At 39.3% G+C, this 16,519-nt stretch overlaps 1 protein-coding gene across 1 annotated transcript in view; it reads right to left on the minus strand.

Annotated features, from left to right (window-relative positions):
• Nucleotides 1–926: 926 nt before the first annotated feature.
• Thoc1 (THO complex 1) overlaps nt 927–16,519 on the minus strand; it is a 43,832-nt gene continuing 28,239 nt past the window's right edge. Inside the window, exons 11-21 of the mRNA XM_038329270.2 lie at nt 14,215–14,346; nt 10,437–10,537; nt 8,273–8,339; nt 8,028–8,078; nt 7,869–7,939; nt 7,473–7,568; nt 6,941–7,006; nt 4,599–4,682; nt 2,455–2,602; nt 1,815–1,890; nt 927–1,335 (exon numbers count right to left, since the gene is read on the minus strand). Coding sequence (XP_038185198.1) covers nt 1,040–1,335; nt 1,815–1,890; nt 2,455–2,602; nt 4,599–4,682; nt 6,941–7,006; nt 7,473–7,568; nt 7,869–7,939; nt 8,028–8,078; nt 8,273–8,339; nt 10,437–10,537; nt 14,215–14,346 — 1,188 coding nt within the window. The 3' untranslated portion in view covers nt 927–1,039. The remainder of the gene's footprint in view (nt 1,336–1,814; nt 1,891–2,454; nt 2,603–4,598; nt 4,683–6,940; nt 7,007–7,472; nt 7,569–7,868; nt 7,940–8,027; nt 8,079–8,272; nt 8,340–10,436; nt 10,538–14,214; nt 14,347–16,519) is intronic.

Here is a 16,519-nt window from a genome sequence, read left to right on the forward strand (position 1 = left end):
TTATAGTTTATTTGCTCTAAAAAGACATTCCAAAGACATTCTTTAAAGTAGAAATTGGATTTCTACCAGTGTTGTTTTAAATAAGGATGATTTAAGTATTTTAGAATGCAGCCTTGAATGTAAGGGAGATGAGTCCCCTCCCTTCTAATTCTTTCATGTGCCTTTATTTGCTTAATGCCCTCAGAGGACCTTTGGAGGCTAGAGCTGTGCTTGGTCCCTGCTTCACTAAGTAGGAAGTGAGGCTCAAGCAAGAGCACTTACCTAGTAAGTTTGTGCCCAGCAGCCCTTCGTCAGTGATGAAATCTTGGCACCCCACAGATGCTGTATGGGAACAGACTAGATGACAGTCTTTAGCCAGGACTGCACATACTCTGCTGCCACTGGGCACCTGAACTGACAGGAATCCCTGGGTGTTTAAGGACTTGAGGGGCCAAGTGATTTTTGTAAAGCTAATGGTAGTTGGGTCTTAGACTCCACTTCATTTAAAGTTAGAGGCTGGTAAATATTTTCTATATTGGCCAAACAGTAAATAGTTTAGGCTCTGCAAGCTGATGGTTGTCAGTTTGAACTCTTGCTGCTGTAGTGAGCATGGAAGAGCGCCAGCAGAACGCTTTAACAGATTGTTTGCCGACTCTCTGCTTTCTAGCTTGAGAGTGAGAACAGTCTTAAGATTTCAGAAGTGACATTCTGGGATCTCAGGATAAATGTGAGAAGGAAAAACACACAGGAAACTAATTTGGGATAGGAATGTAACATACACAAATAGTGCTTAACATCATTAAAAAAAATACTTACAAAAAGTAGTCTGTGATACTGAGGCCATTTCTGAGGTCATTTTTCATTGGCCCCACCCCACCCTCCTATACTCCAAACTAAGGTGTGAACCAATGTTTGTTCTGTGGTTCTTGAGCCAACTGTGCAACAGCTGTTATAAAAGTGTTTATTGTTTACCAAAACCAGTGGACCTCTTATCAAATGTTGCTTGGTTACAAAATCTTATCACAGTTTAATAAAAAACAAAGGAAAGAAAGAAAGAAAGCTAACTATTTGTCTCCGTGTCATTAGTTAGACTTTCTGCAAGGTCACTTAATCCAGACTTGTTTAATGCGCTAATCAGATTATCCGTTGTTGCATGAGCTCCTTCTTGATCTTGCCACGCAACAAGGAGCTGCTTGGCCCTCATCTTCATGTCTTCGCTGTCACTCTCAATCTGCCTCATTTCAGAGTCTTTAATTTCTAAGTAAGGAGCCAAAATCTTCCATTGCTCACCAAGTTTGTTAGCAAATAACTCTATCTGTTCCCCTGTTATAGGTTTATCTTGCCGAACATCGGGACCTAGAAGACAAGAGGTTATAAATTACGTGCAGAATACAGGGATGTGCAGTTCTAAGTATCTGGAAGAGTAAAGCTAAAAACCACTGGGTACTTTACAACTTAATTATCCTTAAACACACACACACACACACACACACACACACACACACACACACACACACACACATTCGGTCAATGCTCAAAGCTAATTTTAATTAGAAAAATTTTTCCATAGAGATACTCCCTCTAGCCCTAACTAGTTAGCAGAGTTTAAACACCTATCTTTAGTACCTTTTAAATTGGCCACTTCCAAATTTCATTATACAAAAATATATTTTAAGTGAAAATGGTTTTAATTTCTCATGTAAGTCAAAGTAGACCCGAGATAAAAAATGGTAGAAGTTGAGAAATAGATCGACTTAGTTAACAAAGAACCCTTATCTTTTCCAATTTTGTAAATTTTCCAATTTTGTAAAATAGCCAAAAAATTCAATTCTTACTTTCATTTTCCTTCAGTAAAGCATCATTATCTTCCTCATCTTCATCTTCACCTGTTTTTATTTCTTCAGAAGGAGGCTATAGTAAATGAGAAACAATGTTTAACTTAAAAGAAGACTACTTTCTGAAGATAACAAGTAGTTCTGTTCAGATATGTAATTATACAGTTATAAGATTTCAGTAATGGACATCAGACCCCATGACTCATAGGTCCCCTCATTTTGGGCAGAAGGAAGACTGAGAAGCATGAACAAATCAGTTTGCAAATACCTAGGCCTTAGTATTGTCTAAGGGGCAATAGAGATTGACCATGTCTATTATTATCACACTGTTAGAAAACACTGGAAAGTTCTGCCAGAAACCCTACAGCCACTCCTAGACCCTGCCCTTTGACAAAAGACAGTAAAATACACTGGCAAAGAAGAAAAACTGATTTCGTTTACCACAGATAGTTTTTTAAAACACATTTTTAAACTGCATGCTACACAGAATTAATTAAGTGAACACTGAGCAACAATCCTCCCCATTGTAAAACATGGCACTCCATAGATCACTATTTTCTTGATAGACTAAACTAGGAGCAGTTTTAAAGCAGATAATGTTTACTAAAGGAAATGGGAAAAGATGAAGTATGTTACTTACTGGTAGTTCTTTGGCTAGCTTTATTACCATGTTCTCAAGGTACTCTGGGAGACTCTTAAACTGCTGGTTGGTTGGCTGGAAGAAGTGAGGGCTTCTCCGTGCTAAGAGTCTGAGTGCTCTCCACCCATAATTTGAATTGTTCACAGCTCTGTAAGAAGAGTTGTCAGCCTTGTGACTTATAGTTATCCCTTCCAGAGTTCTTCCCATGTGACATGACATTCTGTACATTATTACAAATAAGAGCCCACAGTACCATTTTTATTTCATTTTGCTTATTTTAGCAAGTTAATGGTCTATGTCCCTACTCCTGACTATGACACTATGCATAGAAACCATTTATCTGGTTTAAAGAGATAGGAAAAAAGATAAATTTGGTGAACTGGTATCTATATCTGTAATGCACCTAACAGATCTAAGTTCAGAGTATTCTATAAATTCAAGTTTATTATGTTAATGTAACTAATACAAGTTGAAGGTCTCTAATGTAACACCTGCACTGTTTAACTTGTCTTAAAATGCTTGGCTGCTGCTAAGGTCTAAAATGTTCCAAATATGGGAAAAAAAATCTGAAAACACAGCTTCAGGTATTTTGAATAAGGGTTGTATTTATGTAACATCTAATCTTTAATTCACTTAATATCAACCTCAATGAATAAATGGCTCAAAATGCCAAAAGAGCAAATATCCAGTAGCCACTGTAGTGACACACTGATGTCAAGAAAATAAGAAAGCAAGGACCAAGGACCTGTGAGAAATCTTAAAGGATAAAACAGATTCTGTGTAGTGTTTGTTAGGATTTTTGTCCACCCTGCAATCCCCAAATGCACAGCTCTGCAGTCTGGTTCATTTAGTGCTCTCTTATTAACTGTGGGAATTACACACTCAATTCAAGCATAAGAAAGATTTTAGCACAAGATCAGACTGGTGCATATTTTACTTTATTTTACTGATAGGATCTTACTCTGTTAAGACAGACTAAGCTCAAACTCAATCTGCCTGCTTCAGCTTCCTGAGTGCTGGGATTATTAGGTATGTGCTACCATTCCTACCTGTGCGTGTGTGTGTGTGTGTGTGTGTGTATTTAGTTTTTAGACAGGGTCTTTGTAGACAAGGCTGGCCTCAATCTCACCTGCCTCTGCCTTGTGGGTGCTAGGAACTATGTGTATGGGTGTTTTGCCTGCATGATTGTCTGTGTATCATGTGCATGCAGTGCCAAAGACAGCCAGAAGATGTCATGTCAAATCCTCTGAAACTGGAGTTAAAGATGGCTGTTAGCCACCATGTGGGTACTGGGACTCAAACCTGGGTCCTCTGGAAGAACAGTCAGTGCTCTTAAACTCTGAGTCATTTTTCCAGCCTCTATATGTATATTTTAAAGATCACTCTCTGGAGCATGGAGAATAGAACACACATTAGTTAGGAGATTGGAACACAGGGCCCAAACTAATCATTTATATCATGTGCTAATGACATGGCTCAAAATGAACCATTTAATCTTTAGAATTAGCCTGTGAGATGAGTGGTTACTACTTAGCAAATGAGAAAAGGGACACAGGGAGTATTCTGTTAGAACTAGACACCTGGCCACTAAGTGGCACAGGGGATGGGAACCTATACATTCTGACAAGAGGGGCCTTGCCTTTAAATCACAACTCCAAAACACCTACCTAAACTGAAACTCTGTTGTCCCATGGGACACTTTAGATAAAAGACGGTGAGTCTTAAAAGTTACCCCAGAAATTTAGGGTAAGGCAGCAGATGTGGAGGCAGGTGGAGGGAGCAGCAAGTTAAAAGACCCTTGAGTGGTTCCATGGATGCCACAACAGGTGTACTGGCAGAGAAGAGTCCTGTGGAGCTACTTCAGTGGAATGTTGGGGAACACAGCCTCGAGTGGGTGGGCTGACAGGAATGGGTGAGAAAGCAAGGACAGGAACTAAACTGGCAGGAGGTGACAGGGAGGTGTGGGGTGAGTCTTCAACTTGAAACAGATTATTGCAAGTCATGTTACAATGATGTGAATTGTGTACATAAACTCTCCTAACAGCACTGCTCTGCTGACTTCAAACACTTAATAGCATACAAAGGATTTCTAAGAAACATGCTGAAAACCATGTCTTAACAATGTTCATCAGAATATTACTTACTTATATTCACTTTCAACCATATTTTCAGGATCTGCTTGTTCAATGGCTTCTTCAAAGAACTCCTCCAAGGTTGGCATGTATTCTCTGGTCATTAAAGAAAACAGTGAGGTTCATCTGTAATACTCTAAAATGGTGGCAATATAAATTTTAACAGTATCCATAAGTGCTAATTACAGCTAGGACCTAAATGCAGGAATTCTTTAAGAGGAAAGACTGAAAGCTAATTCTAAAATGGAACAATTAAAGAAGGTATAGGCTTCAAAACTGTTCTGCCCATAGTTCAGCCACTGTACACGACGACAGACTGTGCTGCTCTATGGGGTGTGCAGACTCGACAGCATTTGACATTCACAAGTGAACAAGGAATTTCACCTGTCTATTAGTACTGGTTTTGCTTATAGAAGCAAAAACAGTACTGAACAGAACTGAAGCTAATCTAATAAGCTATGCTGAGACTGTAAGTTGTGTCAGAAATCATCTATAATTATGCACTGGTCAAGCTCTCATTCTAAAGTCTGTCAAAATTTCTGATTTTTTCCTTTTATGTAATAACTGCATTTTAAATAATGCTTTCTGCTTTGAAGACTTCAGTCTGAGCAATCTAAGCTCTGCCTATCATGCCTTTATTCTCTTAGTTTAAATATTTTCATCTTTGTTTTAAAGGTATGCGTTTTTTGTTGTTGTTGTTGTTGTTTTGTTTTTATTCGAGACAGGGTTTGCCTGTAGCTTGGGAGCCTGTTCTGGAACTAGTTCTTGTAGACCAGGCTGGCCTCGAACTCACAGAGATCCACCTACCTCTGCCTCCTGAATGCTGCGATTAAATGTGTGTGCCACCACCGCCCGGCTAAGGTATGTGTCTTAATATCAATATATTGATAAATTTTTAGAGTAACCATCAATCTGTCTTGCACCAGGAAGCTTGATATGTTATGTTTGTTTGAATTTATATTGTACTATGCTTGTACCTTCAGTTTGAACCTGCTGTTTTGTTTCTTCCTGTTTACCTTTGTACTCACTTAGTTTAGAAATGGTATATTCTGTTATCCAGCATCCTTTAATTCTGTCTCAGCTCTTTAAGGCTCTCATTTCACTAAATTTTTTTTGTTTTTGAAGTTTGCTGTTAGTTTAATTTTACTCTTTTGTAGGCTCTTTTTTCTTTTTTATGCTCTTTAATTTTTCACTTACACAGATTTGGTTTATTTAAGCCTGTACATCTTGAATCAAAGAATTCATCATTCAGTCCTATCTTAAGTAGTGCTTCTTTCAAACTCTTATGTACTTTCTGCAGAGTTTTGCTCTTAACCTGTGTCTTTGCATTTTTAGAAATTATACTTGTTTTTTCAAATATTCCTTTTTTTGAGACAGGGGCTCATTCTGTGTCCCAGACTGGCCTTGGCCTCAGTCATTCATCTTTAAGAGTCCCAGCTTTACAGGTATGAGCTACCACATGTAAATTATAGTGTTTTTGTTTGTTTGTTTTTCGACAGTGTCAGGTTTTCTTGGTTTCCAGCTGTTATTTCCAATTTTATTTACTTATGTTTAAGAGTATTTTGTCTGCATATGCACACCATGTCCTTGGTGCCCATGGAAGCCAAAAGAGTGTGTTGTTGGAGTTACTGATGATCATAAGCCATAGAGTAAGTGTTGGGAATTGAACCCAGGTCCTCTGGAAGAATACTCAGCACTCTTAACACTGAGCCATCTCTCTAGCCCCTATCTGATTATTTGCAAAACTGATGGTAGATTGTTTCCTTGACTGTAAATTTGGATGGTAAGCTCTTAAGACTGCTCCCTCTGTGATAGCTCCATCTAAAGGTCTAACCTTCAGACATTTACCACCAGCCTAGGATTTCCCAGCTGACTTTTCAGCCCTGGGTTCCTGATGCTGCTGGTACTAGAAATGTCAGCTGCATGAGGAAAGCCTGTTCTTTCCTCAGGAAATCCCTTTTCCATCCACAAATACCCTATCGGAAACAGACACTTTCTGGTTCCCAGTACAAGGGAAGTCATGTTTAGGCTCAGGTTATCTTCTGCATCTCTGTGAGGATTAACACCCAGAGTTCCCTTGGGGCTCAGACTGGATCATCTCACTGCTCATTAGCTTGGAATATCAATCAATCCAAAGCTATTCTTTCGATGTTGAGTTTCCATTTTTTTTCCTTTTTGTTGAAATTTCTTCTCACTTGCTAAAATTTTATCAGCATTTCTAGGTGTTTTAAGCCAAACCATATTTTGCTAGGCCCAATGTCAACCACAATAACTTTTTTTAGCTTTGATCCTAGCTAAGAAAAGGTTCTATTTTACTTTACTCAACATTGAGAAAACAAAAGTTTTACACTTGCCTTGTCTCTGATTTACAGGCTTCCATGTTATCAGGACAGAGGTTCCAAAGCCTTGTTAGCTCTTCACTACAAAATAAGGCAGACATAATTTCATACGGATGGCATCCTTAGTATGTTATAAAACTGCATATTATAACATAAGTAGTAGGCTTGGGGTGATGACAGTAATTTTCTATGTAAGTATATAGTGAAAATCTCAAATCATTTTTTAGAATCTACTTAGTCATAATAAAAAATGGGGAATTAACTGGAAAGGTTTAGTAACTAGAAGTTGAGCTGCAGTGGCTTAAGCAGTTGTACTATCCATGACATGACATGGAAAAGATGGCAGAGCCTATAGACAAGCACTTTGGAAGCGGGAGAAAAAAGGATGGCTTCAGTGGTTGCATGAATTTGGTCACTGGAGAGTTTATGTCTCTTTGGTTGTGAGCCTATCCTTTAATGGCTGAGCCATCTCTTCAGTCCACCTGGAGAGTTCTTAGAATAATTTTAAAATATAAAAATAGCAAGAACTTAGGAAGAATGGACATACTTGCCAATCAGGATTTTCTTGTTGGGCCCTTTGCCTAAGAAGTCTTCTGGGGCTGCTCTTTTCCGCACCACTCTAGCGGGCTTGGTGTCTGATGATCTGTGAACAAATGAACAAAACACATTCTGTGGACAGTAAGTGGACATCAGAAACGGGGGAGTGTATTTGTGGTAAGCACTTGCCTAATGTGTACAAGCCCAGCAAAACAAACACAATTATTGGTTTTGCCCTAAATATGAAAGTTTCATAGTATGACAAAACACTCATCAGACAGAAGACAAAAATACCACATTATAGGGCAGAAGACAACATTTTCAACAACACCAACTTACTCTGAGAACTGAACTGTATCAAGCTGTACTTTGAAATGTCCTTTTCATATTTATTGTATCTATTTACCTTTCTTTCACAAAACTTGGGCAGCCTTCATTTTTCCATGAGTTCCAGTTTTCTTCAGTATTTAATATATGCTAGGATAAACAAAAGACATTACATCTACATAAAAGAACATTTTAGGATTATGTTTGGTACTAAGAAAACCAGTGATCAAATACATACCTCTACCATCTTTGAAAATCTTTCTCCATCGGGGGGGTTTTCAGATAGCAGCTGTGATTAGAAAGAATATACTAAGCTTTCAACAACTTTCTGCATCATAGGATGGTTTGTAGGCAGAGAACCAAGAAGTGTTTGTGATCTTGTACCTGAGCTTAACTTTATCCTTATTTTCCTATTTGGGGCTGAAACAAAGAAAATTCTAAATTTCCATTTTCAATCATGGGTTTGTTGCATGTTGGACTTACTTGGTAGACTGATTTTGTAGTATCTTCAATCCAGAGTGATTGCTCATCAGTTAAAACATAGTTTGAACTAGGGAAAGAGAACATGTACATGCATGAGTTACAGCATGTATGTTCATGCTGAGGTTTATTTATGGCACCAAAAATTAACCATATATCAAAAATTACCAAGAACCATCACAAATGTGAGAGTATGAGAAAATTCTTCCACTTAATCTTGTCAAGGGTTAGACTTGAAGTTGTGAAAAGTATAAAGGCAAATAAAACATTTGACTAACTGACCTGACTACAGTAATAAATACTTCATAAATTTAATGAGATAAAAATCTAAGAAAACATTATACTCTACATGATACATATTCAAATAGGCATGCTTTTTGTTTGTTTGTTTTTTCAAGACAGGGTTTCTCTGTGTAACAGTTCTGACTGTCTTGGAACTCACAGATCCACTTGCCTCTGCCTCCTGAGTGCTGGGATTAAAGGCATGCACCACCACCACCCAGTGCATATTTTCTTTAAAACATTTTCTTTTTTTCTTTTTCTTTTTTTGGTTTTTCGAGACAGGGTTTCTCTGCAGCTTTTTTGGAGCCTGTCCTGGAACTAGCTCTTGTAGACCAGGCTGGCCTCGAACTCACAGAGATCCACCTGCCTCTGCCTCCTGAGTGCTGGGATTAAAGGCGTGCGCCACCACCGCCCGGCTTCTTTAAAACATTTTAAATACAAACCCTAGGAAAGGTTACTGCTTCAAAGCTATCGACAAATATAGCTAGATTGTCATATGCCGGGATTTTACCATTGGCTCAGAATCTGCAGTATATATTAAAGAGAGTACAGTAACTGCCGAGCGGTGGTGACACAAGCCTTTAATCCCAGCACTTGGAAGGCAGAGGCAGGCGCATCTCCGTGAGTTTGAGGCCAGCCTGGTCTACAAGAGCTAGTTCCAGCACAGGCTCCAAAGCTACAAAGAAACCCTGTCTTGAAAAACAAAAATAACAAAACAGTACAGTAACTTAGTGACTTTCCCAAAGCTCAAAGCTTGAATTTAAATGTAGGTCTAATTTCAAGCCCTTGATCTTTCTACATCACAGGACACTAAACTTTAACACAGAATAAAAAATTATATTTTGGGTGGGTATCGTGCAATTCTGAAGGAGCTGCAGTAGGTGCTGACACTGGAATATGGATCCAGCAGACAAGAAAATGATATCCTTTATACAACTCATACTGCAGATTTGTATACAAGCAACAGAGTTCTAGCTTTAGTTATGCACAGCACAAGAAGAAATGGTATGCTTTTGGTGGAGGGGTTTTGACACAACAGAGATCCTGATGAGGTTGTATGAAAACCTAAAACAACAGACTGGCTGTAGGGGTGTCGGGGCAGAGGTCTACTCTGGGTCTTATTCCTCAGGTGCCTTCACTTTGGTTTTGGAGAAAGGGTATTCTACTGAGACCTGGTACTTGCTGATTATGATTAGGCTTGGCTAGCTGGCCAACAAGCCTCAGATTTTCCTGTCCACATCTGTAATGCTAAGATTACATGGTGTGTCCCATATCTGGTTATTCATTTAGGCACTGGAGAATGACCTTTTCTCATGCTTGTGCCATAATCATTTTACCAATTAAGCTATGCTATCTCCCAGTGCCCAGAGCTCATCTTTGTTTCAAGATTTTCTTGGCTTCTTCTAGTTCTAATATCCCAGACGGCTTATACTTATTATTTTTTAGTTCACAATTTTAGCATGAGACAAATGCCTGGGTGAGGTAATGGAGACTGCCATGCCTGAAACCAAAACTTCTGGGAAAGCCTGGTACTTGGCAGGAGACATACACTAGCAGATGCATATTTTGACACTTTTCCTAAAACAAATATCCTATACCTCAAAGTTCCCGACTGGCTGGCTGCTGCAGTGGATACTCCTGAGGCGCGTGGCCCGAGTCGCACAGGGTCTAAGCAGCGGTGTGGCTGTGGGGGAAGCTGCCACTGTGCAACTCTGACAGCCTGAACTCCACACCTAGGTCCCAGGGTGGGCAGAGACGTCACTAGTGCACCATGGCACATGCAATAATAATTTTTAATAAAAAATTGTATGTACTTTATGGGTCTAAAACATGAAGAATTCTATGCAAGGTCTTTCCGTTGTCACTTAATTACACATTAACTTACCTTTTGAATTTGACCTGTCCCTTGAGATACTGAAATAGAATGAGGTACTGCAGCAGGATGTGTCGCCGAAAGTTACTGTCACTCAGCTGTAAATCCATCAACTGCTCAGAATATAAGCACAATACAAACAATACATTAAAATCAGTATGACTAAAAGTACAAATTATACAATTGTAAAAATGGAAGATTCTGTTTCAAATAAAAATATCTGATGTGAGCTCACTCCCTGCACAAGCCCAAGAGCAGAACAGCAATGGTTGTATTTTGACTCCTTGGCCATTTCATGCTATGTTGGTGAATAAAAAATAAGCTCTTTGGTCCTGACACCAGGACAACATAAGGCAGAAATGAAATTATGTGAAAGAGTGCCTAATATTTTCCTACCTGCAAAGAGCAATGGCCACAGGAAGGTTCCATTGCAAGGAACACCACTCGTTTTGTAACCCTGCAAAGTGTCTGCATCAGTGGGGCTGAATCATGGAGCAGATATTAGAAGGGGAGGAGTTATCTGCAAACTATTACTGGGCCCTTCCTCTTTGGACCTCAGAGAACACTGCACCGTGACTCTATTACAGAACATTCCTACCACCCAGCTGCTTCTACTGTGAGAGGGACTGGTGGCGAGAAGGAAAGTCATTCTGACAATGCCCCTACAGAGTCAAATGAAGCATGACAAAGCTGAAGGTCAGAAGAGCAAAACAGGCAACCACAGTCCAAAATGGCGATCCTGCCTCCAGGAATCTCAGAATGAGACTGAGAGCTGTCTCCTCCCTTCTTATATTCCTCTCTAGTTCTGGGATTAAAAGCATGCAACACTACCTCCTGGTTTCTATGGCAAGCGAGTGTGGCTACCGGGATTAAAGGTATGTGTTATTGCTGCCTGGTCTGTAAGGCTGTTTTACTTTTCTGATCCTCAGGAAAGCTTTATTTATTAAAATACAAATGAAGTGCAATACAGCCAAGGATAGCTGAAGACTTTCCACACTTTTATCAGTTCTGTCTTTTTTCTGACCTAGAAGAACCACTGCTTTATTCTAAATGAATGTTCAGAAAACCCTAGTGACTGGCTTCACATTCAGTGTTCGAATTTCTATTGGCTCAGCTTCACCAGGGATGTTTCTAAGACAGCCTGCCACAATTATATTGTTACACCTACTATCTTCCTTCACACTGCGGGCTCAGGTCAAAGCTGCACACTACTGTTTAATATACCCGGCCTTATCTCTCCACATGTGAGTGGCATACCAGTAGTCTTCCTCTCCTCTAAACCCCAACTGACTTGACTGGCATTGCAAAGGCTCTGGACTTCAACCCCGCTGACTGACTTTGGTGCTTGTTGCATGGCCACAAGTTAGATTGGCAGTGACCACCCAATCATTACAGCTCTGGAGTCTTCCTCACACAGTCCTGTCCAGGAAGAACAATGATAACACAATGATAACCTCCTATTCTTTCAGGGCTCACTCTGAGCGTGTAGCTAATACTTCAGTCTTGTTGAGATAGTTCCTTGAACTCTCTGTTCTCTGCTCATCTGTAATCCCACCCTGTTTGTTTGTTTGTTTTGAGACATGATTTCTTGATGGAGGGCTCCCATTGGCTAATAAAGAAACTGCCTGGCCCATTTGATTGGCCAGCCTTTAGGTGGGCGGAGTAGACAACAAGAAGAAGGAAGTGAGGTAGATGGCTCAGTCAGATGCCCACACCTCTCCTAAGTGAGACAGACCACCGTGCCTCTCCTGAGAGAGAGGCCAGACGCAATGAAGCTCCAGCCCAAGATGGATGTATGCTAGAAACTTCCTGGTAAGGCACCACTTTGTGGTGCTACACAGATTATTAGAAATGGGTTAAAGCAAGATGTGAATAAGAGTCTGAAATTAATGGGCCAGGCAGTGTTTTAAAAGAATACAATTTGTGTGATGTTATTTTGGGGCATAAGCTAGTCAGGAGGCCGGGAACTGGGCCGCAGGAACACAACCTGCAGCTCCTCACTACAATTTCTCCCTCTCTTTGGCTGTTCTGGAACTTGCTCTGTAGACCAGTCTGGCCTCAAACTCACAGAGATCTGCCTGCCTCTGCCTCCCGAGTGCTGGGATTAAAGGTGTGTGCCACCTCGCCTCGTCCCACGCTGTTTTTTTATTATAATAATTATGGCTTAGTTGTCAGGAAAATTTTTCCTTAAGGCTTTGTGGGCCAGGAAGTATATTATGAGTATTATGTAGGTACTTACATAAGCATTCAAAATGTAGTAACAAAACAAAAAAAAAGCAACCAGTGGGCCAGATTTGGCCAAAACTTCCTCTTTTCAACCATTTTCTTGCTAATTTACTGAACACTCTTTGTACCACAGTCTGCCACATCTAGCGAGCACACAACTCGAGCCCAACAACTGTAGTCACCCTCTCTACTAACACTATAGTCCCAGCCAGAATGAAAGGGAAGGTGTTTGAGCAAATAGACGAATTACACGGCTAGGCAGTGTCTCTACTCAAATGTCCCAAGGGGAATGAATATCTTTGTTTTACTCAGAAATCTTTCTTTATTCTTTAAGGTCATTTCTCCTATTCCCCACAGTAACTATTTAAATAAACCTTTTTACTTTCCAAACACTACTTACTACCGCCACCTCAATTTTTATTTGCCTTCAATGAGAAAAAAATTCAGCAAATTTGAAGTTATTTAATTTCTTGCTTCCTCCCCAAAGTAAAACTTAGCTGAACCTAGATCTCTGTTCTCATCTGCATTTTCCTGCTTACCCCTGCTTCCTGACCTCTCTGCTCTCCCTTCCTTTTTCTCAAGCTCCACTTAAATATTTCAAATGTTCACAAGGCATAAAGAGTTCAATATTCACATATCACCACCTAGTTATTTGTTCCACATTTGTTTAAAAAAAATACATTCTGAAACTGCTGAGTCCCTACAGTCACTCATATTCCTATTCCTTTCTTCTGCCATGGTAACCATTCCATGTATTTGGTGATTAGGATTCTTATGCATATTTTGTAGTATTAGTACATATACAGGCGTCTACACACACTATTCAGATGTATTCAAACTGTATCATTGTTCTGTAATTTGCTATTTTACACAACACTGGATTTGAAATCTACCTACATTAATACATGTAGTTTTAAGTTCAGGGACTAGCAATTTTTTTTTCCTGTTTTCAGGATAACTTGTAAGTACTTTAGGCTATGTGGACTGTACGATCTCTGTCACTCATGCAAAAGCAGACCACACTGGCATCGAACTCAAAGATTTACCTGCTTTTCCTCCCCACCATCACCCTTCTAACTTTCTACTTCTGATCTATGAAGACATTTATTTCTGGGAACTCAGCTTTGTCTTTTTGGTGTTCTCTTTTTATATTTCACTTATCTTGCTTTGTGCTTGCAGCAAAAAGAGTCAAAACATAACTTGTGTGCCGCTTTGAATAAAACTCACTAAAATGCAAATTAAGAACAGGGAACTTTAAAGCCCTTATTTTTAACTATATGAATAATAAACTGCAAAATCTTTTTATACAAAATAAATTCTAACTTAAAATTTAAAATATATATACTTGAAAGTAATCAGGTATATTTATTTTAAAGTAAGCCCACTAGGTGACTTAGTGGAGAGCAGCTTTGTAATCAAATTCGTCTTATTTGTTTAGTAAGAAATGGAAGTCTCAAACTAAAACCAATTTTAACTATAACCAAACTAAAAAGTGGTTCTACTGAGCATGAGTAGACTGCTTATGTTCAGAACATCCCCACACATAGTGGAAGGAAGATGGTACCTTTTCACTTGTTAGAAACTTCGCGAAGTATACATGCTCTCCTCCTGTTTTCAATTCTTCCATTTTTTTCCTGGAGGCTTGAGTATCATCTAATTTATAACTCTTAAACACAGCTAAAACTTCTTCAGAATACTGCAAAGAAAAAAAATTAGTGTTCTTTGACATTGTTAGAAAAAATTAAGAGTGATTTTCTGGATCAAATACATAGAATTTACTCCTAGTTAACCTATGTATAATGTAAGACATATTTTTAAGAAGGCATAATTTTTTTTTTTTTTTTTTTGGTTTTTCGAGACAGGGTTTCCTTGTAGTTTCTAGAGCCTGTCCTGGAACTAGCTCTTGTACACCAGGCTGGCCTCGAACTCAGAGATCCGCCTGCCTCTGCCTCCCGAGTGCTGGGATTAAAGGTGTGCGCCACCACTGCCCGGCTTTTTTTTTTTTGCATAAAAAATTTTTAACAGGAATACAGGTGTAAAATGCTTCTGATGAGATTTCATAATACTGCAAAAGCAGGGATAAACACTATTCCTCAAGAGAACTACAAGACTTTTCTAACATTCTGTAAAATGTCAAGAGGCAAACAGAAAAAGAAAGGTACAGCCACCCCCCTCGGACATCTGTTCAAATCTGTCTGAGACAAACAGCTGAAGCTCTGACACAGCAGCTATGCACACCCTCCTGCATAGCTGTCCACACAATCTCATACGAACAGTACCTAACACAGTGTGAGTACCGAGGAAACAGTCTGCGTGTATTCACACAAATCTTCCATCTGCGGACGACTGGTGCCATAGGTGCAGAACCCACTGATATGAAGAGCTGATTGTATAAAAAATTTACCACTGAATGCTTTTGCTAAGTGTTATGATGTTATCGCATTCTAAAGACTCATGTTTATATGAACTAGTGCTGTGCGGAGACTTCATCAGAGAAGCATCTCATCACAATGGGGGATGGGGTAGTTAGTGTAGAATCCATGAAGTGGCTGAAATGTGAGAGTAAGTTGGTAGTGGAGTGCTCAAGCCCAGGGAACACAGGGGAAATAGGGGCAGAAAGATGTACAGGTCAGAGGATGAGGGAAGATATGCAGCAAAAAGATGCCTTCTGGATAGGACACACTCAAGACCTCATAGGTAACCTCAATTGTGGTTATCTGCATAAGAACTACATGAAATTGGGCCTGGCAACATTTGGTCATGAACTGGGGAATGGCCCTTAAGGCCCCTTGCCTGTCTGAGAGTCTGTTGGCAGCTAATGCTTGTGGGGTAGGGAGTCATTTTCTTACGGGATACAGCTACTGATTTCACTGCCACACTCTGGTAAGAACTTCTCCCATACGCATGCAAGCGAATTTAATTAAACTTAGTTGGGTCAGATGCCAAAAGAAGACATGAAAGTGGGGAGAGAACTTGCAAAGAAGGAAGGGTGTGTGTGTGTTTGTGTGTGTGTGTGTGTGTGTGTATGTGGTGGTGGGTGATAGAAAGGAATGGGGTAAAAATGCCTAAAATTCATATACTCATTTCATGTAAGAAAACTGTAAGAAATTTTTAAAAATTAGCAGTAAAATCAATTGTTTAACCAGCTATGGAAATCTCAAAAAACATTTTATGTGCTAAGACTAACAAAACAATGAGAAGATAATTCCTTATAATTTCCTCAATATAGATGGTTCCATTTTTCTAAACTGCATAAAAATTAACAGAACATTTAACATATTACTTTAAAAACTGTTTACATATATATGATGTGTGTGTGTGTGTGTGTGTGTGTGTATCACAATCTGCCATTTCTACAAGACAAATATGAGGATTCTTTTAAAATGGGGTTAGCAAATGTTATTTAAAGGAGCAGACAGCAAGTATTTGGGGCTTTGTGGCACATATGGTGTCAGTTCCAAGTACTCAACACTGCCACACTGCAGAAAAACCATAGATAATGAAATCCCCATGGTTGCAGTCCAACAAATCTCTTCACAAAGAAGACTGACTTGGCTTGCGGTTACAGTTTTATGAACCCTGTCAACAGGAGAGACAACAACTGGGCAGAGCGGCTCCTTCCAAGCCATCTCCCTGCTGTGTGCTCTTCAAAAAAGACATCCTGAAAAAAAAAATCATCAATTTATGTTGTCAGCAATTATTATTAAAAATAAACCCTCAAGGCTTTAATTAGTAACTTTTAATCCTTAAGCCACTTAAAAACTCTACTACAAAATCAGTGATTAAAAAATCAAGTCACAATTTAGTTTCTGTATATTATAGAAGGGTATAAAATCATCAGAGACAGAATTCTATAGTAGAAAGTATTT

The sequence above is a fragment of the Arvicola amphibius genome, chromosome 5 (genome assembly GCF_903992535.2).
Source record: "Arvicola amphibius chromosome 5, mArvAmp1.2, whole genome shotgun sequence".
NCBI classification, from domain to species: Eukaryota; Metazoa; Chordata; class Mammalia; order Rodentia; family Cricetidae; genus Arvicola; species Arvicola amphibius.